The sequence below is a fragment of the Meriones unguiculatus genome, chromosome 2, assembly GCF_030254825.1.
Source record: "Meriones unguiculatus strain TT.TT164.6M chromosome 2, Bangor_MerUng_6.1, whole genome shotgun sequence".
NCBI lineage: Eukaryota > Metazoa > Chordata > Mammalia > Rodentia > Muridae > Meriones > Meriones unguiculatus.
The window spans coordinates 102649563-102676651 of record NC_083350.1 but is presented as its reverse complement, the minus strand read 5'-3'; the positions used below and the strand labels follow the sequence as shown (position 1 = coordinate 102676651).

At 38.9% G+C, this 27089-nt stretch overlaps 1 protein-coding gene across 3 annotated transcripts in view; it reads right to left on the bottom strand.

Annotated features, from left to right (window-relative positions):
• Cep83 (centrosomal protein 83) overlaps nucleotides 1-27089 on the bottom strand; it is a 104824-nt gene that overhangs the window by 6187 nt on the left and 71548 nt on the right. For all 3 annotated transcript variants that reach the window (XM_021645391.2, XM_021645392.2, XM_060377940.1), the window contains 3 exons: nucleotides 19467-19542; nucleotides 18252-18409; nucleotides 16511-16640 (listed from right to left, as the gene is read on the bottom strand). In XM_021645391.2, the coding sequence (XP_021501066.1) occupies nucleotides 16511-16640; nucleotides 18252-18409; nucleotides 19467-19542 (364 nt within the window). The remainder of the gene's footprint in view (nucleotides 1-16510; nucleotides 16641-18251; nucleotides 18410-19466; nucleotides 19543-27089) is intronic.

Below are 27089 nucleotides of genomic sequence, written 5' to 3'. Positions count from 1 at the left end.
AGGTTACGAACCCTTTTGTAAATGAACATATTACAGATTCACATCTCAACCTGTCATAGAACCTTCTTTTCATTTTGAACATTTTTACTTACTTTTATATGTACGAGTGCTTTGCCTGCATGTCTATCTGTGCACCATGTGCATGCTTGGTGCGAACAGAAGCCCTGAGAAGGTGTTGGAGTCCCTAGGACTGGGGATACAGACAATTGTGAACTGTCATGTGGGTGCTGGGAACTGAACCCAGAACCTTTCTGGAAAGACACCCAGTACTCTTAAACAACTGACTCATCTACTCAGCCCCTATCATAAATTAATTTTCTTTCTTACAAAAAAAGCACCTTTTGAAAAAAAGTTTACTTTCAATTTGTCAATGATACCTTTCATACTTACTACTTTCTGTGCCCTAGTAACAAACTTTTATTTATCCCAACAGTCTATGGTTTTCTTTCATGCTTTAAAAAAAAAAAACTAGCTATGTTTACTTTCACCTTTCATCACTTGTAGGTATGTGAATCCTTTTACCCATGTTACAGTGTTGAGTGAGGGACAATCGACTGAAATGGTGCCCTCAAAAGATTCTCTGGATCTTGAGGAGGCGCTATTCCTAGGTGTCTGAGGAAGCGCCAGATTGATTTTCAGAGTGGTTGTACAAGTTTACATTCCCACCAGCAATGGAGGAGGGTTCCCCTTTCTCAACAACCTCTCCAACATGTGTTGTCACTTGAGTTTTTGATCTTAGCCATTCTGATGGGTGTAAGGTGAAATCTTAGGGTCGTTTTGATTTGCATTTCCCTGATGACTAAGTACGTTGAACATTTCTTTAAGTGTTTCTCTGCCGTTCAATATTCCTCTATTGAGAATTCTCTGTTTAGCTCTGTACAGCTATACCATTCCTAGGCATATACCCAAAAGAGGCTCAAGTACACAATAAGGACATTAGCTCAACCATGTTTGTAGCAGCTTTATTTGTAATAGCCAGAACCTGGAAACAACACAGAAGTCCCACAACGGAGGAATGGATACAGAAATTGTGGTACATCTACACAATGGAATATTACTCAGCAATGAAAAACAAGGAAATCATGAAATTTGCAGGTAAATGGTGGGAACTGGAAAAGATCATCTTGAGTGAGCTATCCCAGAAGCAGAAAGATACACACGGTATATACTCACTCATATAGACACATAATATAGGATAAACCTACTAAAATCTGTACACCTAAAGAAACTAATCAAGAGGGAGGACTCTTGCTAAAATGCTCAATCCCTATCCAGAAAGCAAAGAGGATGGACATCAGAAGAAAGAGAAAACAGGAAACAAGTCAGGAGCCTGACACAGAGGACCTCTGAAAGGCTCTGCCCTGCAGACTATCAAAGCAGATGCTGAGACTTATGGCCAACCTTTGGGCAGAGTGCAGGGAATCTTAGGAAAGAAGTGGGAAACAGTAAGATCTGGAGAGGACAGCAACTCCACAAGGGGAGCAACAGAACCAAAAACTCTGAGCACAGGGGTCTTTCCTGAGACTGATACTCCAACCAAGGACCATGCATGGAGATAACCTAGGACCCCTGCACAGATGTAGCCCATTGCAGTTCAGTGTCCAAGTGGGTTCCATAGTAATGAGAACAGGGACTGTCTCGTCTCAGACATGAACTGATTGGCCTGCTCTTTGATCACCTCCCCCTGAGGGGGGAGCAGCCTTACCAGGCCACAGAAGAAGACAATGCAGCCACTCCTGATGAGACCTGATAGACTAGGATCAGAAGGAAGGGGAGGAGGGCCTCCCCCATCAGTTGACTTGGGGAGGGGAATGCATGCAGAGGGGAGAGGAAAGGAGGGGTTGGGACGGGAGGTGGGAGGGAACCACAGGGGGGACACAAAGTGAATAAATAATTAATAAAGAATTTAAAAAAAAGATTCTCTGGACTGAAATGCAGCAGTGGTGGCCTTTGTAGCAAGCTCTTGCATGCTTCATTTTTCTTCTTGATTGCCTTGGTTATTTTACTTCTTTCAACACTATATAAACTTTACAGTTTATTTTTACAAAGAAATGCCCAAGATTGTGATTATACTTAATTTCTAGATCTACTTGGGAAGAAATGGTTTAGAAATGAATTTTCCAAAGCACAAACATGATATAGTATTCTTTAATCATTCTTTGAATTTTTCTGAGCAGTTTGTGGGTTTAAATATAGATGTTTTATGTATTATTAGATTCATGCTATTGTAAATGATACTTAAATATTTCATTTTCCAATTGTGTACAAAGATAACTGGTTTGTTGCTTGACTTTTTAGCCACAAACTGTTAATATTCACATATTTTAGATTGGGTGTGGTGGCACATCTTTAATTCTAGGACTCAGGAGGTCGAGGCAAGTGGACCACTGTGAATGTGAGGGCAGCCAGGGATACATAAGGAAGACAGCCTCAAAAATAATTAAATAGATAGATAGATAGATAGATAGATAGATAGATGAATACCCCAAACCCATTTTTAGTACTTACTGCTAGATTTGTTTGTATTTCATGCATAATAATATAATTTATGACTGACAATCTTACTTCTTTTCCCTTTTTCTTATTTTGTGTTTTGTTTGTTTGTTTGTTTTTTGAGGAGTTTGTCTGTGTAGCCCTGGCTGTCCTGGAACTCACAGAAATCCAACTTTTTCTGCCTCCTTGGCGCTGGGATTAAAGGTATGTGCTACCACCACCTGGCTCATTTTTTTTTCTTGCTTCATTAAACTAGCTAGAACCTCCAATAAAATGTTGATAGTGGAATAACTTGGCTTATTCCTGAACATGGATGAACAAAGGAAACAGTTAACATTTAATCAATAAGTGTGTTAGCTAGAGGATTTTGTAGTTACCAGTGACCAGCTTGAAAGTCCTCTCCTACTAACACTTTGGCAATATTATGGAAGGTAATGGATTTCTGGTTTCTTCAGCAGTTCTCTATGTCCAGTAAAATGAACATTGTAGTTTGCCTTCTCTGTTATAGACTACTAAACTATACTGGTCACTTTTGCATGCTGGCCCACTTTTAGTCTTACAATGAACCTTACTTACATGCTCAAAACACATTATTTAACATATAATTATACAGTCTGCTAATATTTCCAGTTTTGCACATGTTTAAATGATGTTAATTTCTCTTTCCTATGACTGAAGCAGAGCTGAATCTCACAAAATACATGAGGATACTCTATTTTTCTATTACCTAAGAAAATTAAGACTAATATTACTTCTTCCTCAATTATTTAGAAGAATTTACCAGTGAATCCAAGGAGGAATTTTCTTTGTGGAAGGTTTTAATTAAAGATCCCATTTCTTTATCCTTAATAGATGTAAGACTCTTCAGATTTCCTAATTATTCCTATAACTGCTTCATTAAGATGTTCTTCAAGGAATGCATTCCTTTCATTTAAATATATAATATAATCAGCACAGTTATTTTTATAATATTCATTTTATCTTACTAGCTCTACAATATGTAGTAGTAACCACCTTTCCATCAATGCTAAACATTTCCGTTTGTCTAATTGATCCTTTGAGGTCTGTGAGAATTATCAATTTTACCAATCTTTTAAAAATCTCTATCAAGATTGCTTGGCTCTCTTCTGGGGTTTGTTAAATTTGTTATTCTTCTTGTTTTTTTTAATGCTGTTATTTTCTCTTTTGCATCCTCCTTTTGCATTTTTAAAAATATTTCATTACTTTTGTGTGGGAAGGTATGGAAGAGCCACAACATACATGTGGCAGTCAAGAGGACAACTACAAGTTGGTTCTCCCAGGGCCTAAACTCAGGTTGTTAGGCATGGCAGCTGGCACCTTTACCCACGGGGCCATCTCACTAGCCCTATTTTTGTTTTTCTGTTAACTATGTCTTACAGAAATTTAAATTTACAAGACAACTGAAGAAAAAGTGAATTCTTTCCATCCGCTCCTTATCCACTCACCTTGCATTCCTAACATCTTACCCTGTTGGGGTTTTTGTCAGAACTGATAAATCAACACGAATGCATTTCTGTACCTACAGTTCACAGCTGAACTAGGGCTCGCTCTTGCTGCCTTAGGTTTCTATGGTTTTGCCGCAAATGTCTGTCAGTGTTCTACTCTTATAGTCCACACCACAGTGCAGTACAGTCTCCCATCCACTCTTCATCCATCTTCAAAGCTTAGCAAGCACTGACCTTTTGCTCCGTCCCTAGTTCTGCCTTATCCAAAATTACACGTGGAATTGTATCTTTCAGCTGGCCATTATGGTTCTTTCTGTCTTTCTGTGGGTTGGCAACTCACTCCTTTTTACTGCTAATAATAAACTGGTAAGTATCCCAGTTTATCCACTTAACTACTAAAGGATACCTTGATTGTTTCCAAGTACTGGCATAAAGCTGCTCTAAAGTCTGTGTTCTACAGTGATTTGAGTAACTACCTTAGAATGTGACACATGGGTCATTATTAGGGTAATGAGTTTATGTACCATTGCATAAGCAGGCCAATTCGCTGGGTGGTGGCACAGTCTGCCTTCCCACCAGCAGTAAATGACAGAGTTCCTATGCTCTAGATCAAATTTGGTTGTGTAATAAATTTGTGTTATCTCTATTTCTTAATTATGTAGACTTGTGCATTACATGTAAAAACTTGAAGAAATAATTTCCAGACCATGGTAATGTTACTTTCCTTAAAACAGAGTCATGTTTGTTTTTGGCAGGCATCTAGGAACATCAGTCATATGTCTAAGTTTAATTCAAAGTTTTGAAGCTCTGATTCAGTATTTACAGAGTCAACGGTTTTCCATTTTTTCTTTGTCCAAGAAGCCCAATCCAAAGCGCTAGAGGATTTACCTGAACTCCTGTTTTGTGGCAGTCTAAACTCGTTAGTGCTCCCCAAGTTTGTGAAGCTGTCAAAGCTTTGTTTAACTTCTTAGCCTCCAAGCTGTCCCTCTGGAACCAGCAGTTTCCCCCAAGGGAAAAGCAACCACAAGTACCATGCTCATCCTCTAGGAACTACACTTCATGACACTGGTTTCACTGCTGGTAGCTCTCTGCCATCTTTGTTTATAGTTTTACAGTTCTTCCAGATGTTATCAAGCTGTCTTAGTCTTGCTCAAACTGTTTTAACAAAATACTTTAAAATCTTGGGTAATTTATGAATAATAAGTGGCTGGCTGTTTGACAGCCTCCCCCGCCCCAAGGGAGGAGCATCCTTGCTAGGCCACAGAGGACACTGCAGCCAGTCCTGACGAGACCTGATAAACTAGGGTAAGATGGAAGGGGAGGAGGACCTCCCCTATCAGTGGACTTAGAGAGGGGCAGGAAGGAGATGAGGGAGGGAGAGTGGGATTTGGAGGGAATGAGGGAGAAGGCTATAGCAGGAATACAAAGTAAATAAACTAATTAATATATATATTTCTCCTCATTCTGGAGTGTGCTTAGTCCAAGATCACAGTGCTGGTAAAGTCTGATGAGGACCTGCTTCCACACAGACAGTGCCTTCTCACTGGATCCTAACAAAGTAAAAAGGACAAAGAGCTTTTTGTGGCTTATTAAAGAAGGTATCAAGCCCAATCACTGGGACACTGTCATTGTGATACAACTATTCCCCAAAATATATTTTGCAATACAACTACCTAGTGAATCAGAATTCCATTTTATATTTAAGACAGGGTCTCACTATGTGCTCCAATCTGGTCTCAAACTAACAGCAGTCATCCCGTTTCAGTTTTCTGAATGCTGGGATTTGAGGGGTGCAACATCAAGCCCGGCTTAGAATTTTATTGTATAAATCTGCGTTGGAGGACAATCAGCATTCAAATAATCACAGCCTATGGGGTATATCTGATTCATGTGTTTCCAAGCCGACATCAACAAAGGTGCTACTCCTTTCAGCTCCCTTAGGACATCTAATTGCTGTATAACCACAGTCTTAAAACCTAGTTGCATTTCCCTTTAATGGTCATTTCAATTGCACTAAAATATAAAAATGTTTACCTTTTCAGTATTGTTTGACATTCAGTGTTATTATTTTAACTCCATGTATGTGTTTCTGTGGGCATGTGCACACGCATGCATTGCTTGCTGAGGCCCTGGAACTGCAGTAACAAGTGTTGTGAGCCACCAGATGATGTGGCGCCTACAAAACAAGCTTAGGTCTTCTAAGACCAATGAGCATGAGGAGTCACGTCTGCAGCCCTCAGAAAGGAACTTTAATTGGGCACATCAAATATGCATATTTATACAAGCACAAAACATATATAATTGTGTTCTATACTTACTATAGGTAATTCAAAGATTAAGAGAGCTATCAAATCACGAGAAGAACTATTCTAGAGAAAGAAAGCAAGAAAGCAAGGAAGGAAGGAAAAAAATATGGTTCTTTATTCTGTAATTTATAGGGGGCAGATTCACTTGAAGGTTTTCCAGCAGGACTGGTGAGTAGAAAGCACTGGCTGAAGAAAGTTATCAGCATAACGGATACTACAGACTTCAAGATAGGGCTTGTGTCCAGTGGTGTCTTCAACCACCATTAACAACTATTCTAAGCACTATTTAACACACAACTAAAGAGGACCTGCTCTGATCCCACTATATGAGAACACAGCTAGAAAATACCATGTGCACCAGAAAGTGAGCCCTCACTCAACAATCTGCTCATGCATAGGTAGTGGACTTGCTAACCTCTTTACCAATGAAGAACACATTTCTATTGTGCATGAGCTAGTCTTTTTGTGGTGCTTTGTTATAGCATGCTAACGAGATTAAGGAACCCTCTGAAAGGCTCTACCCTGCAGGGTATCAGAGCAGATGCTGAGACTTACAGCCAAACTTTGGGTGGAATTCAGGGAATCTTATGAAAGAAGGGGGGGATAGTAAGACCTGGAGGGGACAGGAGCTCCACAAAGAGCGCAACAGAACAAAAAAATATGGGCACAGAGGTCTTTTCTGAGACTTATACTCCAACAAAGGACCATTCATGGAGATAACATAGAACCCCTGCACAGATGGCAGTTCAGTGTCCAGGTGGATTCCATAGTAATGAGAACAGGGACTGTCTCTGACATGAACTGATTGGTCTGCTCTTTGATCACCTCCTCCTGAGGGGGGAGCAGCCTTACCAGGCCACAGAAGAAGACAACGCAGTCACTCCTGATGAGACCTGATAGATAGACTAGGATCAGAAGGAAGGGGAGGAGGGCCTCCCCAATCAGTGAACTTGGGGAGGGACATGGGTGGAGAAGGGGAAGGAAGGGTAGGATTGGGATGGGAGGAGGGAGGGAGCTACAGGGGGGGATACAAAGTGAATAAACTGTAATTAATAAAAAATAAAAATAAAAAAGAAAAAAGAGAGATTAAGGAACTGTCCCTTCCCCTCTAAATTGAGTCACATGCTCATGTGCCTACAGCTGCTTTATCATTTTTTTCTATGCTTTTAAAATATCCTACAATTTCTTCCTTCTTAAAAAAAAAAATCCACACCACTCCTGGACTACTAATACCATTTCTCTGTTCCTTTTCACAACCAAACTCCTCTGACAAAGAAATGTTTCTATAACCAGTCCTCTGTGTCTACTTTCATCATTCTTGTGTGTTTACTACTTCATGGAAACAAACCCTTTTGAAGGTAACCAACAATTAAGACAAAGTGGAATCTTTCATTGGTTTTTGTTTGTTTTTTTAATCATCATACCTATCAATGTCACCTGATTTAAAATACCCTCTGTGAGGCATTGCTTCATTTGGCATCATGTCCCCATTTTGGTTCCTCTACCATAGTGGCCATACCTGTTTCCTCCTCTTCGACTCCTAAACTTCAGAATTCCTTAAAGTTCAGTTCTCAGATCTACTCTCTTCTAACTGAATTTTAGTACTTTAAATAGCATTTAACTGCCGATGAGTCCCAGCTTTTAATTCATGAAATCCAGTCTACTCTCTTCTAGTCAATTAGATTCATGAAGCCAACTAATTTACCATCTCCATATGGAAGCTGGACGTTTATTTGTATGTATAAGTGTTATATTACTATAACAAGATGTTTGAAGTAAATAACTTACAAAGAAAAAAAGTCTGTTTTGGTTCACGGCTTTGGAAATTCAAGTCTAAGGTCAGGTATTGCCACTGCTATGGTACATCATGGCAGGAGAGTTTAATGGAACAAATCACTTATAAGACAGGCCAGGAAACCAAGTGAAGCAGACAGACTAGTCCCATATGCCTTTCAAGTGCATGTTTGAGTGACCTTCTGTTGCCTCCTGAGAGCCACAACAAATTGGCTACTGCTGCTTGGAACAAGCCTGTAACACATGAACTCTTGTAGGATACTATACAAGTAACAGTAGCACTTCAAAAAGTTAGCATGTTCATGGGGTGGTGAGATGGCTCCACCATTAAGAACACTGCTGTTGTTCTGGAGGATTCAGGTTCAAGTCCCAACACCCACGTGGTATTTAACATCCTAGTTAAATACAGTCTCAGGGGACCTGATGCTCACTTCTGGCCTCTGTGGGCACTGCATGCATATGGTGCATGGACATGCATGAAGGGAAAACATCTATATACATAAAGTAAGTAAATACTTTTAAAAAACATATTTTTTAAAAGTTAGCATGTTAAAAAATACATGATGATTTTACTCTCAAACCCATCCATCCAATAATCTTTCCCATGTTAGTAATTACTAACTCTGTTTTCCCAGAGATTCAGTCCCAAATCTTTTATCTTCAGCTGAGTAGTGGTGGTGCCTGACTGTAACTCCAGCACTGTAGAGACAGAGGCAGGTGGACCTCTGTGAGTTCAAGGCCAACCAGACTACACAGAGAAACCATGTCTCAGAAAAACAAACACACACAAACAAAGCACTTTATCTTCTTGGCCTTATCTCTCATTCACACTGTAAAACCATTTCAAAGTTTACCTTTAACAAATATACAAACTGTAACGACTGAGACACTGTCATAGATCTCTACCTTAGACATCATGATCACTAACTTGGACTACTCCAAAACCCTCTCCATTGAGTGTTCTTTTGCTTTTCTATACAACAGTCTCAGAGAGTCTTCTAACATATAGTTCAGATCCTATCAAGTCTCAATTCAGAAGTCTCCATTGCAGTCCTATTTCATTCAAAATAAAAGCCAAAGATCCTGTATCATCTGCCCTGGTACTATTCTCTCTGTCCTAGACACCAGTATCCCATTTGTAACATAAAGTACAACATAACAAACCATTTGTATATTTTTGTGCTTGCTATTCTGTCTGAAACAAGATTTTCTATGTAAATCAACATGGTATCTTCTTTCCTTTAAGTCCTGTTCAAATGTTGCGAAGTAAACCTTGCCTGATCACTTAAAAGACAAAATAGTCTCTTCCTAATTTTGTTACTTTTATTCTTAGCTTGCATCTCCTCTATGTATCTGTTTATCCCTCCTACCCACTATAATTTATGTTCCTTAGTACAGAATCTGGTCACCTCAGTACTCCAGTGAACTATACCAAGGACTTAGGATGTACTCAACATAGTTTTTGAACTGTCTTAGTGACAACACTATGGGATAATGTCTCACCAAAACTCGGGTCCACCTAGACCCTGAGGATGTAAATATAACATCCTAAGAAATACCATTTGGCCTTTGTTCCCCATACTGGCAGAGTTCTCCGGACCCTAGGAAGTTAAGTGCTAGGGTGTCCTTCGTAACCAGTAGGAAGTCCTTCTCAATCTTTTTTATTTACAGTGATGAAGTGATTAAAGTGGAGGTCCAAGACAACCCTCAGGATGGAAGAAGTCACTAGAGAGAGCTCATGAGCACAAGGTGTTACTTGAAGGTCCACTCTTCCAAACTACAAAGTGGCGAGGTGGAGGGAATGTAAACCGAGCTCTGCCAAATCTCTTTAATATCAAATTAGAAATCTGGAGAGCTTCTGTGTTGATGAATAAAATGACTCATGTAGAGACAGCACGAACCTCTACATCCTATACAATTATCTGCATATCTGTTCCACTTGGTTGTTCCTAAATGGTGTCTTTTAAAATTAACTGGCACAGCCCGGTACAGTGGTGCACACCTGTAATCCCAGTACTCAGGGAGGCAGAGACAGGTGGATCTCTGTGAGTTTGAGGCTAACTTGGTCTACAAAATGAATTCAGGGCAGCCAGAGCTACACTGTTTTTTGTTTTTTTTTTTTTTTTCAAAACAAAAAACAAGGATGGATAGATTAAATAAATAAATAGAACAAAAACCAAACTGGCACACGTCAGTAAAGTGCTCTCCTGAATCCTAGCCACATTTTTAGCATCAAAACAAAATCATGGGAACTCCTATTATACAGCCAGTTGGGTAGCTTACACTAGAGTCAGAAAAGAGGCATTCTTGAAAGATTTAACTCTCAAGGTAGTTTCAGAGCTGAATTACTCAAGCAAGACCAGTTGGTGTGCAGAGAACTGACACTGGTTGTTGATACTGGAAAGTACCCCAGAGTGCTAGGATTTGGAACAAGTCTTTGCAGCTGTGATCAAGTTAAAAAGAAGTTACAGTGTATTAGAGTAGAAATGTTTGCACTAGCATTCCACTATAATCACAATATACGACAAATGAATGCCTTACAATACAAAGGAATAAGACAATACTTATAGGGCATGTAGAGCTGTATGAAGTTGTGCCCAGAAAGCTAAAGCAGAGGGTCAAGATAGCCTGGAATACATGCAAAATCCAAAATCCAAGGCCATCCTGGACTACAAAAGATCCTATTTTTAAAAAAAACCAAAACAACAACTACAACAAAAACCGGAGTGTGTGTAACACAAGTAGTGTTTACTAAGTAGTGTTGCTAAAATCTCAAAAGCAAGAACCAACTGGTACACCTTTACTACCAAATCCAATTAGCATTGTTTCAATAAGCACATTCAAGGCCCATCTGCCCCCTTTTAAAAGCTGTGTGTTTGTGTGCATGTGCGTGTGTATGTGTGTGGTGTATGCGTACAGAGGCCACAGGAGGATGTCAGGTATTCTCTCAACCCTCTGCCTTACTCCCTTCAGACAGTGTTTCTCACTGACCTTAGAGGTCACAGGGGTTTGTTTGCAGCTAAGCTGGCAGCCAGCAAGCCCCGGGTCTCTGCACACAACAGCACTGGGGAAACAGGCAAACATTCAGCTACACCACACATCACTCATCTTAGATAGTGTTCTCTGTTGGCTCCCATAACACATGCACTATTGTTCCCACCCATTAGCATCTTCCATCATCCTCAGAACGCCAACCAGTTCTTAGTTTTTTGTAGTCCTCAATCATATTCAAATCTCATTTCCTTTTATAACTTTATTTGACTTACTAATCTTCTGTTTCGTTTTACTATTTCTAGTTACCAGTACAGTATCTTTACTTGAGTCTAGGGTATGTCTACATGAATGTGCTGCCATCACTTCATATCTGTGTTCAGTCAAATGAACACATTCACTATATGCTCCTCATTCTACTAACATCACTTGCATCCTCTTACAGCTAAATGACCTCTTTCACTTAGTCACTTACCACCATATTCTGGGTTTTTGTTTGTTTTTGAGACAGAGTCTTACTATGCCCAAAGCTTGCTCTAAACTCCTGAGCTCAAATAATCCTCCATGAGGCTCCTGAGGAACCTCCTGGTTTGAATGAGAACAGGCCCCATAAGCTCATCTATTTGAATGCCTAGACCCTAGCCAGTGGAACTGTTGAATGATTATGAGATGTGGCCTTGTTGAAGAAGGTTTGTCACTTGGGGTGAGCTTTGAGGTTTGAAGAGCCTCTTCTCAGCTACCTATCCCTGCCTTGTGCTTGCGAATCAGGATGTAAGTTCTTAGCCTGCCTGTTGCTGTGCTTCTCTCCATGATGGGTGTGGCCTCTAACCCTCTAGAATGCACTGTACTTGACTATACAGATTTCGTCATGTTTCCCCTTGAGAATACCTTTGGGAGTTAATTACTCTTTACCATCATTCCTATACTCTAAACATCCATCTAGGTTTCATACCTCAAAGTTGATAAAAACAGTTTCTTGGGTTTTTGTTTTTTGTATGTTTTACTAAATTTGCTCTTCAACCATTTCATACATGTATATAATCGGTTCTGAATATTCTTTCGTCCACCTTCTCTTATCTCTCTCCCACCCCTGCCAAGCCCTCTTTCTCCCTATAAGGGCCTTCCCACATTCACACCTTTTGTTTTGTGACTCACTAGGTTGAAATAGGGCTGTCCATGTGACCATGGCTTTAAACTATACACTGGAGCCTGGTGGTTGTCTGCTAGGTTTTTTATTTTTTTGAAGGTGGAAGCTCTTGTTAGAGTGGTTCTCAAATTGATGTTTATGTAAGTGACCTGGGAGTGGTTGACAGTATTATCAGGCGTTTTTTAAATGTTATCTAATTTCCTCAAGTAGTCATCAGGATAAGGAGTGATGATAGCTTCTCTTCTTTCAGCATAATGCTAGGCCACATAACATGCTTCATAAAACATTTTACAACTTCAAGACTATGGTTCACCACTTTTGGGGGAAACATTTACATTATTTGACCAAGAACTACTTCGGGCTGGGCCTGTGGGTATACAACTTTAATCCCAGCACATGGGAGGCAGAAGAATCTCTGAGTTCCAGGCAAGCCACCGCTACATAGTGAGCCTTTATATCAAAAACAACAACATAAAAATTACTTCAGAGAGACTTATGTTAAAATAAAAATTGCTAACTATTGGTTCAACTGCCTCAAAAGGATAGACATCGCATTGTGCTTATAGCAAGAGACCGTTTCTCATAGTCACATTTAGGCAGTGAAGATAGGGGGCAGAAATAAAGAGAGAAATCTTCAACCAAAGAACAACAATTCCAATTCAAGATCCTCAATCATGCTTTTCAAAAATAAACTTAAAAATTATGAACATATCAAAATTTCATTTCCACCAAAAGCTCTACCTAAATACATTTACTAAAAATGACATTAAGTCTTGTGCTTAGAAGTTTAGCATTCTGAATAAACATACCCAGATGGCATGTTTATCTAGCCTGCAGGGAAAACAAAGTTACTAGTCTTGAGTGTAAGAGGACCCTGGGTAAGATGATCAATCCTCACTTAGAAAGACAAATGGGAGGTGCATTGGACATAGGAGAAAACAAGTAACAGGACAGGAGCCTACCGCAGAGGGCCCCTGAAAGACTCTACCTAGCAGTGTATCAAAGCAGATACTAAACTCATAACCAAACCTTCGGCAGAGTGCAGAGAATCATATGAAAGAAGGGGAGTTAGCATGATGTGGAAAGGATAGGAGCTCCACAAGGACCAACTATATCTGGGCACAGGGGTCTTTTCTGAGGCTGACACTCCACCAAGGACCATGTATGGATATAACCTAGAACCTCTGCTCAGATGAAGCCCGTGGTAGCTCAGTAACTAATTGGTTTCCCAAAGCAAGGGGAACAGGGACTATTTCTGACAGGAACTCAATGGCAGGCTCTTTGGTCTCCCCACCCCCCAAGGAAGGAGTAGTCCTGCTAGACCACAGAGAAGGATTTTGCAGCCAGTCCTGAAGACACCTGATAAAACAGGGTCAGATGAAATGGGAGGAGGTTCTCCCCAATCAGTGGACTTGGAAAGGGGCAGGGAGGAGATGAGGGAGGGAGGGTTTGGGAAGGAATAAGGGAGCAGGATATAGCTGGGATACAGAGTTAATAAAATGTAACTAATAACAAAAAAATAAAAAATTATAAAAAAACAAAAACAAAAAACCTCTCCACACACACACAAAAACAATATTTCCTATATAAGAAAATTACATAGGATTATAATTTATATTCTAAAATACAATGGCTTAAGTAATACTGCCTAAGAAAGTTATGCTATTTTAGACATTTAAATAAAATTAAAGTATGTTGACCCTCTATAAAGAATAGAAAAACAGTGAAACAGTGAGAGAGAAGTGGTTTGGTTTTGTTCTGTTTTTTAGAGACAGAGTCTTCCTGTGACCTTTGTTGGTGTTGAAGTTACTATGTAGATCAGGCTGTCCTCAAACTCACCAAAATCTACCTAGCTGTCAAGGGCACACAAGGAATAAGACTCATATGAACCATGGCTCTAAGGAAAAAACTTTAAGAATACCTAGAATCAAAGAAAGTGGGAAAGTGAAGAGTAACAGTACAATGGGAAGAACACTGGAGTAAAAGTAGAAAGACAGGAAACTAGGCCAGGATCTCCCTACCTTGGTTTTCTAAAACACAGGCTCCCAAGGTATGCTGGGGTTAAACTCACACTCTTCTTGCCTCAGCACCCAAGTGCTGGGATTATAGGAAAACACCACCATGATTCAAAAGTCTGGATTCTAACTAGTCAAATCATCTAGGTTATCTACAACTTCAGTTCCTTAATTTGCAAAAACTATCTGAAAGCTAAGGTCATTTACAATTCTAAAAGTACATATACTTTTATATGTAGTAGTACTAGCCCTATGCCATAAAATGTCTCTTTTCAGCTTCAACTGATCCAGGTCACTGTAATTCCCTGCATTAAAGTGAGCAATTTTCTGTTAGTTAAATTATAATTCACAGATCACACACTAACACTTGAAATGAAAGCTGGGCGTAGAGTTCCATGACTTTAGTCCCAGCACTTGCGAGGCAGAGGCAGCTAAATATCTATGAGCCCAAGGCCAGGCTGTTCTATATAGCAAGTTCCACACTAGCCAGAGCCATCTAATGATACTGTGTCTCAAACCACAACAGCAACAACAAAGATGAAATGAGCTGAAGAGAGTGGCACAGTGTTGAAGAGTATGAGACTTGGAGTCTAGATCCCAACACTCACCTAACAAGCCAGGTATGCTATGCACCAAGGGAAGTCCAGAAGGAGGATCATTAGAGTGTGTTGGCTTCCGGCCTAACTTAAAAAGACACCTGAGCTGGAGGTTAACAGGCACCCTGCCTCAGAGGAATAGGCAGGGAATGATGGAGGTGCAGTCCTCCAAGCGCAGGGGAGTACGCCTACCTCCTCCACCTCCCCATACACAAATAAGAGCCAAGAAGTGAAATGATACTATGTTCTCACCCATCACTTGGTTAAGTATTTAAGCAGAAAAACGTTGCATTATTACAATAGTGGTAAAGTATTACTTCACAGGTTTTTAGCATACCACCCCCTGCCCTCTTTCTGGCACACCTACAATGATCAGCTGATAATCTCTGTCACCACTGGATGTCACTTTTGCTCCAAAAGAAGTCAACCCAAATTATCCTTAATAATTAGGATGTGATCTCTACAATACTTACTCCTAATACTACAACATAACAGTTTATCTGCAAAAGACAAAAAGGTCATAGGACTTTCTAGTGATTTTTGAATTCAGATGTTTCTAAACTTCAAACACAGTACATGAAGTACAGTAGGATTTCTAAGATCCATCATAAATCATCCAAAAAAAAAAACACTGAAATTTCATCAACACTATGGCTTTTTAGAATTTACATATGGACAGAAAAAAATGCAAGTGACAAAAGAAAAAAGTGCTTTGATACAAGTATAAAGTGCTTAATTTCTTATACAAGAAATGTTTTTCTAATCTTATAATACTACTAGTATTATAAGAATGTCTTAAGTTATTTCTCGTCTGCAATTAATGAACACTTAACCTATCTAATAATATGCAAATATTAAGGTACCGGCAAACCTTGCGTGTATTTCTTTGATTCACAATGTCGTTCTTCACAACCAATGTCACTATGAAGAGAACTTACCAAATGGAGACAAATCAAACATACACACACAACCCTGTCTCTACCCACACTTCAAGTGTGATGAAAAGAACTGCTGAATCACTGCCACAGTAAGTCCCAGCTGATGTTGGAATCTACTACAGTCCTTGCTGGAGTAGAAAAAAAGTTGTAACAACTGACTACATGAGTCATCTGGCTATATTATTTCATGAAGTGCTGGCTGTTTTCAGGAATGGGAACCTTTCAGATTCAAAAAAACCACATGCCTAACAAAGGGCAGATTTGAGAAAGCATCAAAGTAGGAATTGTCAGAGTGGTTTCAGAGGCCAAGGGTAAGTCCAAGACATTTGTTCCTCTATTTTGTGAGCTAGAAACAAACATTCTGTTGTTGTTAAGACAGGGTCTCACTATGTAGCCCTAGTTAGCCTAAAACTTGGTGGATATTCTTGAGTAATTCTTAGCAATGAGCCATATCCCTGACCCAAGAAAAGACTTAACTACAGAAGCAGTATTACAGATGCTAAGAATAACTGAATTTAATCATACTATGACTTCAGTGAACACTGAGTCATGCACATCTGTATGGACTGGCTCAGAAAAAATATCACCTGTAAGAAAATATGTATTAACTTTTAGAAATGCACCTATTAGTTGGATTTTTCCAATTGTCTCTGCAAGATTAAAAAAAATTGCAAAATGTAGTTATCAATTATATGCCAATTATACACTTTGTCCTCAGAAAATAGTATTTTACACTTAAACCATTTTAGTAAAGAACCACTTGCCTTTTTCTGAGCAGTTGCAGCTCGTTGCAGTTTCTCTTTAGCTTGATTATACTTTTCTTCTCTGTCCGTGATACGCTCATGAAGCTTATGCTTTTCTTCCAACCACTGTATCTGTTTTTCCTCCAATGACCTATCAGAGAATATGTACACAAACCAAAATATTTAAAAGTTAGAGCATTTATTAAGTTGTATTAAAAAAAAATGTCTATTTATTGTCAGGTTAAGCACTTGAAACCTGAATAATAATATCAACATCAAGCTATGAAAATTGTGCATAATAAAGGCAGTTAAAATCAAGTGTGGTTCTGGGTATGGTAGCAAGCATCTTTAACCCCAGCACTCCAGAGGCCTGGGCAATCTGATCTCTGTGCACCCAAGGACAGGACAGGCTGAGCTACATACCAAATTCCTGGACAGCCATGGCTACAGAGAGACATTATCTTAAAAAAAAAAAAAATTACTAAGCCTGATAATAATGCAGAATTTTTTTTGTTGTATCCTAGTAATAATATAATTTAAAAGCTGTTCTACATACTTATCAATTATACAAATTTTAGTATCAATACTATGATAATTAAAAATCAAAATAACAAGCATTGCCATGTTAGATTGCTTGATTATTTACTCCGGCAGATCTTGAATATATTACTGACCCAGAAATCCAGTATTTTATTTAGTCTGAGTCTGGGTACTGGAAACTTATCTCAGAGCCACGCATACGCTGAGCAAGCACTCTACTGCTAGGCTACACCCCTAGCCCATTTACGGTATCTGGAGTAAGGCAATGACTATCAGCTGAAACCAACAGTGAATTATCTAAATCTGTTAGCTACCCTGTAAGTCATTAAAATTTTTAGGTCCATTTTAATCAAACACTTGAGAATCACAAGATATAAATTTCTCCTTTTTAAAACAGAAGAAAAGTAAGTCAGATCCTCTGGAATGTCAAGACACATTAAGAGAGATATATCTTTCTTACTGACTTTCCCTATACATAAAACTCCATCTATAAAACACAGACAGGCCTTAAAATATAAAAAACAGAAAAACTGGAGAGAAAAGGTTTCATGTGCCAAGACTGATTTAAGGACAAATTTGAAGAGAAAGCTGTCCTATAGATAAATAAAAATAACTTGCTGTAAACACAAAGCAAATATAAAATAGTACTCTTCATTTATTTATTTTTGTGGTGCTAGGAATCAAGTTCAGGGCCTTGTGTGCTAGCTAGACAATTCTACTGAACTACGCGCACAAGCCATTTTATCACATAAAGCATTTCCGAGGGAACACAGATACTGAGCGTATCCACACTCGCCAGTTTACTCTCTCCTACTAGTAAGCCTCAGAGCACAAAGAATACAAATAAGTAAGTAACTCCTCAAAAGCAAGTCTAAAGGGCTAGTCCTAAGAATTCTGTGTGTGTGTTTTGTGTGCACACACAGCAACCTCACAACCAAATCATTCCGTTCTCTGGCATTCAGAACAGAACTGGGAAAGCATGTCCTGGTTTGCTCAAGGAACAGAGCTCCTTCTTTAAGAGTTTTCAGAACACTGTACTCATACAGAAGTTTAAAGGTACTTCATTCATTCCTAAAATTTCTAAAAGCAATTTATGAGTATAAGCTCATTTTATAGGATAAAGTATACTACCCACAAATACACTCAATGTTTTAATCAGCAATAAAATATGCTTTATACAGCAGAAAGAAAAAAGGTTGTACACAAAAAGAGCAAACTCTACTTTTCAACTTCTAGTTGCACTTTTTCAGCTTGGCTTCTTAAATTTCGACATTCTTGCTTTAATCTCTCCACCATGTCCTTCAGCATTTGGTTTGAATTCAGCAAGTCATTCTCTGACTGTGTCAGTGAGGTCACTTGGATCTGTAAATGACTGATTTGCTTAAAGGAAAAAAAAAAAGAGAGAAATAGAAAGACACTAAGACATCCATCAAGGCATGTGAGAAGCAGAATGTCTCTCCCAGTTGGGGGGGCCTGCAGGGTGCCCTGTGAGTGAGCTAACAGCAAGGGCAAGGGTCATTTCTCACTATAACAAAGACTTGCAATACCACATGTTCCTAGAATAAGGAAACATGGTATGTCTCATTTTCTATTTCAGAATAAATATTTTATGGAGAAGTTATTTTTTTTAAAAACTGGAGTGAAATATATCAACTCTATATTACACCTTCTTAATTAAGCAACCATGAAGAAATTTAGCTCTAGATCCATAGGATGGCAGAACACTTAGACTACAGAGCTATGTCTTAAGTATTATAGCCATGTCTCTCAAAAATAAAATTGTGCCTTGCTGGTTAAGGCTCCATAACTGCACATGCAAAGCAATGCCAGCTAACATACAAGCATTGTTCTCTCCAATAAAGGTCCCAAAACTGCATATGCAAGGCAGTAGAGGCTGATGTGAAAAAATTCTAAATGGAATCCTCACGACTCATAATCCAAGAGAAGAAAACTATTTCAAGCAAAAAGAAAACAGAATACTCTTCTGTATTTTACCCAACATTATATAAGTATTTCCTTTAACTAAAATATAAATTTCTTCCCAGAGGTACAACTCTTAAATTTAATAAAAATATAACAAGAAAACAAAAACCCATAACAGGTCACAGAATATAAATTTATATGTATAACTAAAAAACCTGAATATTTCTAATTAATTTAAAAATTCAGAATGTCAAAATATTGTTATTTTAAATATAACAAAAAACCTGTCAGAGGCCACAACATAGGAATATATTAAGATAAACAGCAAAAGTAAAACAAATGTACTAAATTATGGCAGAAAAATGGAAACATATTATCCTTATATAACAGGCTTATCAGTAAATTATGATGATCAGATTACAAAGTACTGATTAAGACCAACTAATAACTACACAAAACAGGCTTAAAAGAAACATTCAACAAAATAAAATTAAAATGTGTATTATAATCACACCTGTTTCAGTTCAGAATTTTCAAGTTTTTCTTTTTCTGCTTTTTCAGTATTCACAATTTGTTGTTGAAGTTTTAACCTATAAACCACAACAAAAAAGATTAAGAATTCATAATTCATTTATTTCACTGAACTGGACAATCACTCTAGTGAATGGTTGTTTGACAACAGGTACTGCACAACAACTCTAAATATTTAGACTCCTGGCAGGTACATAATGTCCACCCAAATTACTTCTTTAGCAACAAGAACCGAGTCTGGAGTGGGGGCAACAATTCTATTGTGGGTATAGGAGAACACTACGTGGAGACACCCACAGCAGAGATCCTAACGAACATGCTCCGCCACACCACAGGACACTTGTTCAACTCTGTTCACAGCAGCTTGATTTGCAATAGCCAGAAACCATAAGCGACCCAGATGTCCATCAACTGAAGAATAGATTTAAAAAAAAAAAGTACATTTACACAATGGAATACTATTCAGCTATTAAAAACAATGACATCTTGAAATTTGCAAGCAAATAGATGGAACTAGAAAAGATCATCCTGAGTGAAGTAAACCAGACCCTAAAAGACATTCATAGTATGTACTCACTTACACATGGATATTAGCCATAAAGTACAGGATAATAGACCCAAAGAAGCTAAGTAACAAATAGGGCCCAAGGGAGAATGGTTGACTCTCATTGAGAAATGGAAATAAAGATATATGGGTAAAAGGAAGGAAAAAACTGGGTGGGATAGAGATGGGGTGGGAGGCAAGAGGGATCACGTGTGGGGAGAAGAAAGGGAAAAGAGAACTGAGAGAACTGGAATCAGTGGTGGGCTATCTCTGGGACAAATGAGAATCTAGGACAATGGACACTCTCAGGAATCTATGAGGCTCACCCCAGCTAGAGGGGACACAGAACATGAAACAGTCACGGCTTGTAACCAGGCAAGACTTCCAATGGAGGGATGTAGATAGCAATCCAGTCACAAAACCCACAACTGACTGACATTTTTCCTGCCTTTAAGAGGTGCAGGGATAAGGAGGGAGCAGGAAGTGAGAGAATGGACACTCAATGACTGGCTCAACTAAAGTCCCATGCCATGACAGAGCCCAAGCCTGACACTATTAATAATATTCTGCTATATGTGCAGACAGGAAGCTAGCAGAACTGTCATTTGAGTGGCTTCACCCAGCAGCTGATGAAAACAGATGCAAAGACCCACAGCCATCCATTAGGTAGAACTCCGGGAATCTTGTGGAAGAAGGGGAAGAAAGATTTTAAGAGCCAGAGAGGCCAAGGATACCATTAAAAAAAAAAACCCAGAGAATCAACTGGATTCATGGGGCCTCCCAGAGGCTGAACTGGTCTAAGAGAATGCGTGGGACAGCCCTAGGACCCTACACATATGTAACAGGTGTGCAGCTCAGCCTTCATGTCGGACCTCTAACAGCAGGAGCAGAGGCTGTCTCTGGCTCTGTTGCCTGCCTTTGGATTCCTTTCCCCTAACTGGGCTGCTCTGTCTAGCCGCAATGAGAGAAAATGCACCCAGTCCTAGTACCACTTGATGTGCCAAGGCACACTGATGTACATGCGAGGTCTCTCCTTTTCTGAAGAGAAAGGAACGGGGGTACAAGGGGTGGAGACGTGAGAAGTACTGGGAGGAGAGGAGCAGGGAAGCTCTAATGGGGGTGTAAAGTAAATAAATTAATGAAAAAATACCCCCTCCTCCCGCCAAGATTTAAATAAACACGGAGAACAGCCTTTAAAACCTGGCCTTCAGTGGAGAAGTTCAGAATGTGTGGTGAACCCATCAGAAACTCATCTGGAAGCCACTCCCAACCTGTACAAGTTACATATTCTTTAAATTGATTCTTGCTTTCAATTTACAAGGTTACAGATCTAAAAGAATATTAGCTAGCACAGAACACTACCTGTATCCCATAAAATACCTCATAATCTTTTATCCCTGAGCTGAATGGACAGTTGAGGAGACACAGCTTTGGTGATACCAATAAATCTACATGAAAACAATGAAGTTTGGCAGGATGGGGCCCTCAAGTTTCTCTTTTTAAAAATTCCATAGAATAATTTTTTAAGCAAAATACTTTTTAAAGGGATTGAAAAGATAGTTCAGTGGTTAAAAGCACTTGCTGCTCTTGCAGATCCCTAAGTTTGGCTCCTGGCATCCACATGTTGGTATACAACCGTCTGTAACTTTAGTCCCAGGAGATCCAATGCCCTCTTCTCATTTCAGCAGGTACCAGACACAGGGTACATACAAGGTACAGGTATAAATGGAAGAAAAATGAATTAAAATTTAATTAATTAAGTTCTTCAAATCTTTATCTCAATTACTAATCAACTATAATAACATACTTCTATCTTGGCACGATTAGGCTGCCTTACCTGCCCAGTTACAATGTGCCCACTGGGGCAACAACACTCTCCAAGAACATAGAACTGTGCTTTAAATATAGCTACAACTTCAGTAAATGTTTGATTACCAACTAACTAGTCTACGTAAATCCTGAATATGATACTGGATGGCAATGACCACACGATGTGGAAAGGCCCCTGCAGTTACCTTACTGCTTCTCAGGTGTTTACACACAAATACCAGAAACAAGACTCAGCCATGGTTCTTGTTTCAAGCAGGCAAAATCTTATTTCATTAATTCCAGCTGTACTTTTATTTTTTCAATTGTTTTTTACATTTCTGTGTGTGTACATGTCACAGCAAGTGTGGACAACTATGAAAGTTAATTCTCTACCAAGTAGATACCAGGGATTACATTTAGATCATCAGCCATCTCACTGTCCCCTGCTCTCTCGACATTGTGTTCATTTGCTCCTTTAAATGTTTCTTTCTTGCCTTGAGGTTTTTTTTTCAGGTAGCCCATCGTGATCTCCAACTTATTATGCAGCCACACAGCTGACAGAAGGTGGCCATAAACTTCTGATCCTCCTGTCTCCAGCACTCCAAGTTCCGGGATCACAGGCAAGCGCAACACTACACCTGGTTTTAGGCACTGGCACTGATGGGAAATCCAGCCCAGGGCTTCATGCATCCTAGGCAAGCACTCTAATACTCTATATCCCCCAACCCCTCTTCCATTAAACATTTATTGGATGTTAGTCCTTCTTGATTACTGAGCTAATGAAGAATCCTTTCTACAAAAACATGATGGTGAAATAATGAGAGTTCATAATATTGTGGTAGGTTAGGGTCAGAATCAGAAAACTTATATTCTAAATATATCTCCCCGAAGTCAAGAATTTGGATAGACCCCGTCAATCAGTAAGAAAGTCAAGGCTGTGGAATGATTAGTAAATAAATTACAGATATGAATAAAAACAACAATGCGCTACGTAAAGAAGCCAAAGGCAAAGAAGACATGCTAGAGACTATCTCCCTAAGAAATGAAACAAAGGCCACTATTACTATCCAGTACAGAGAATGCTGTGAGGCACAGGCCTCTCCCATTCACGTCACTAAAACAGCACCAGTTTAGAATCTAAAGCTGATTTAAAACTTTTCACCCAAGAGAAAATTAGTCTGTGCTTTAAGATATGTAATTTAAGATTCTAGACAATAACAGACTTTAACATTAAGTTAATTTATAACACCACCAATCATTTTGCAATAATAAAATAATTCAAGAAAAGTAGACACTATTTCAAAGGACAAATTATGGAGTAAAATGTACATGTCTCTTGATTATTATAAGCGTTCGATATTTAAGGTGTATCACAAATCAAAAGAAATCTTAGAAAAATGCAAAGTACAAAATAAGTGAAGTTGATTTTTATTAGAGGATTAATAAAGGCTACTTAAGTGAGACATAATTTGAACTGGGCTATGAAGGCAAAAATAAGTGTCTGAAACAAAAAAGAAACTAAATATATACTGTAGTTGAAGCATAAATAAGAGCTGAACAAAAACATAATTAGGAGCACCTTCATTTTGGAAACTACAGACTATATTCTATTGCTGTGAGAAGCACCATTACAAAACCAACTTGGGGAACAAAGAGTTTATTTTGGCTTACAGTGTATAGTCCATTTTCCAGGAAAGTCAGGGCAAGAACTCAAGGAACTAATGTAGAAGCCATGAGAATCATTGCTTACTAGTTTACTCTTCATGGCTTGCTCAGCTGTTTTATCTATCTATCTATCTATCTTTTTTAATATTAATCACAGGTTATTTACTTGGTGTCCCAGCCGTAATCCCCTCCCTCATTCCCTCCCAACCCCTCCCTCCCTCATCTCCTCCCTGCCCCTTTCCAAGTCCACTAATAGAGGAGGACCTCCTCCCCTTCCATCTGACCCTAGCTTCTCAGGTCTCCTCAGGACTCAGGCAGTTTCTTTAATAGCAGTAAGACCACCGGCTCAGGGTGCCACCACTCTACGAGTTGAGCCCACCAACATCACTCATTAACCAAGAAAATGGCCCCACAGACTACCACACACATTCCACACATTCTAGTGAGGGCCGTTTCTCAATTGAGGTTCTTTCTTCTCAAATGATTTTAGTTTGTGTCAATTTGGGAGAGAGAAAGAAAAAAAAAACAACTAACCAGGACAAAAGGCAAATGGGCAGAGAAGCAGAAGGCTAACAGTTTCAGTACCTTCACTGACAATAAAACAACTAAAGAACAGATAATTACATCTTTGAAGTGAATGGTCCTAAGAGATGACAAAGCTCAGGATATGGACAGATGTATGGGATGATAAAATATGTAAAAGAAAGCATGAGTGAGGATCAATAACCGTAAACATGAATAGCTTAACACAGCCAGTTGATGGCAGGGACAGGAAACAGGGACAGCTGGAGCAGGATTTCAAAGACTCCGTGACGGTTGAAAAATTATCTAGTAGAATGTAAGTGGAAAAGGAAAAAGAATAGAGATAAATTAGATGCAAGACACATCAAGGGAAAAACCATTTTAACCAAAGTTGGTCAAATAATGATCTGAAAACAAGAATAGACACCACTGCCAATTTCCCTGGCTGGTCCCTTGCTAAAGGAGAGAGGAAAAAAAAAGGAATACTTTCCACTTCAAGGAGTTGGAGGTTATATGCCCGCTCAGAATTCAGTGAGATGCTTTAAAAGAAAATGCTGAATCACAAAATATTTTCTGGTAATAGAAGAAGAAGGCTGCACCAGACTGCTGTGAAAGGAAGAGCTCTGCTGGCTGTGAAGCTCAGTAGTGGAAGACCTAACGTTTGACTCCCAGAGTAGGGTGTGGGGGTAGAAGGCTGGAAGGTGGGGAAGGGGAGAGGAAACAGTGATAAGAGGGTGGGCTGAGGGAAACCTGGAAGAGGTGAGGAGGGAGAGAAAGAACTTTAATAAGTGGGTGGTAAGAAATTAAGAAATGAAGGATAAGTTGGAGAATGATAAACTATAATTATACTTTAAATACAGTCATGTAAGTAGAAAGAGGAAATAGGATAGAGGTTCAAGTTATAACAGACAAGTCAGCCGCAGAAAAGTTGTTTGAAATCCCTTTCAACTGTAATGACCATAGTCTAGGCTTCCTATGTTCATATGCTGTCTGAACTTTCAACAGGTTTTTACTGAGTGACTACAAATGCTGAACCTAGCTCCACCTGTTACAGAAACGTTAAACATAAAGACAGAGGCCCCACTTTATCAGCCCAACAGTTCTGATAAGATGCTCTCTGGTGATGGAAGTTATCACCTGAAAGTTTCAGTTTGAAAAGGTACTGGCTTCATGTTGCTACTGAGCAACAAGAGACAGTATGACTGAGGAACTGAAATTTTAATTTATTTCAGATTTAAATAGTTACGTGTTAATTTAAGCTCAGATTTAAACAGTCACATATTCAGTGGCAAAGGATCTTGCCTTCTTATGATGTTAATGTCCTTTACCAAGGGATGACAAGCAAGAGAAAAAAGCCTGTGATTTCTCTATTATCAAAAATTCCTACAACAGGTCTCTTCAGGACAGTGCCCTCAACATCAGCTTTCTGAAAGCAAGCGTCCTGTCTCAAGTGCTAGAGACTGACTAGCCACTGCTTACTAAAAAAGAATTTCCTGAAAAGATAAGAGACCACTGAACCAAAGCTTACTAGAGAATCATGATACAATAATTGACACACATCAGGCAAAATAAGTAACAGGACTCTGCGCCCTTCAACTGCTACTCCAGACCCTTCACCTGGAGCACTTAACTCAGCAGTCCAAATCATGAAGGAACCAGTTTAAATGTCCAATTATACTTCCTGATAAGATGACATACAACAAATCATTCTTCTCAAGATATAAATGGGAACTGGGATATAGTAAATGATTTTTGAAAATGTCAATATCCATCTATGAGCAGCCAAATAAACAAGTAAATCTAAAGCAATGATATCAGAATGGAGAAGACTAAATTATGTAAAAGATAAGTTACTTTAAAAGATATCACTATAGGCAAGTATCTTAAATGTTTAAGACTCTTCCCTTGAACAGCTATTGCCTTAGTTTCGTCTATTCATCTGATATTAAACTCTCACCCTCCTCTGTATCACTACAGAGACCAGGCACATATTCTGGCCTCGCCACAGCGCCTCACTCCACTTGACACACTGAGAGGCCTCGAGAGGAATATATGAACCAGGCTCAAACCACTTTCCAGATTTTTCCTAACCTTAGCTGGCAAATAACTGACCTTCTTTCATTTCAACATACAGTGCTTGCCTTACAGAAAGAGCAGCAGAAAATAAGCCAAAAAAAAAAAAAAAAAAAAAAAAAAAAAAAAAAACAAGAGAAAAGGAGGAAGGAGGAAAAAGAAAGAAGGAAGAAGGAAATAACATCTATTTGCTCATAGTTTAGTTGTAAATCCAGGTGTCCAAGAAAAACAAACAGGCAAACAAACAAACAGTGCAAACCCTGTCCTTTCTACAAGTTATATCAGCTAACAAAGTCTCTTTAATTTCTTGTAATGGTTTGGGTTAGACTGTTGCTATCATGGAAAGCTGACTGCACACTTAAACTTCTGTAATTTTTACATGGTTCAATTTACAGGTAACTTAATAAACTTCACAAACTAAATAAATACATAGTCTGGCAGCCTTCTGTGATATGCAATGTGTGTGCGCACTTGCCCACACAGGTACATGCAGAGGGCAGACACTGACAGGAGGAGGTCTTCAATCACTTCTCCATCTTATTTTCTGAGGCAGGGTCTCTCACTGAACCACAAACTTGGTCTCTTGGCTAGACTGACTGGCCAGCCAATCCCTAAAACTACCTGTCTTTGCTCTCCAGCCATGACTAAGTTTTTACATGAATGCTATGCAACAAGCACTTTTTCCTCTGAGCCATCACCCCAACTGTAACAAAATAACTTCTGAAATGATAGTTTTTACACTATGACAGATAAATGGGGACTAAACCACTTTAATGAAAACAAAACTAGTATATAGTAACAAACTATCTCTAAAGCACACTAATGTCTAACAGATCAGCTACTTATCATATACTACTTTCTTAAAATAATAATTTTTTATATTATTTATACTTTTTCCTGTCAGGACCCATCTTTTCCCCCAGATGGTCTCTGACCTACCAGTTTCTATAGATACAATTATAGTTATTTTAGTGAAAAATAAACATAGACTTG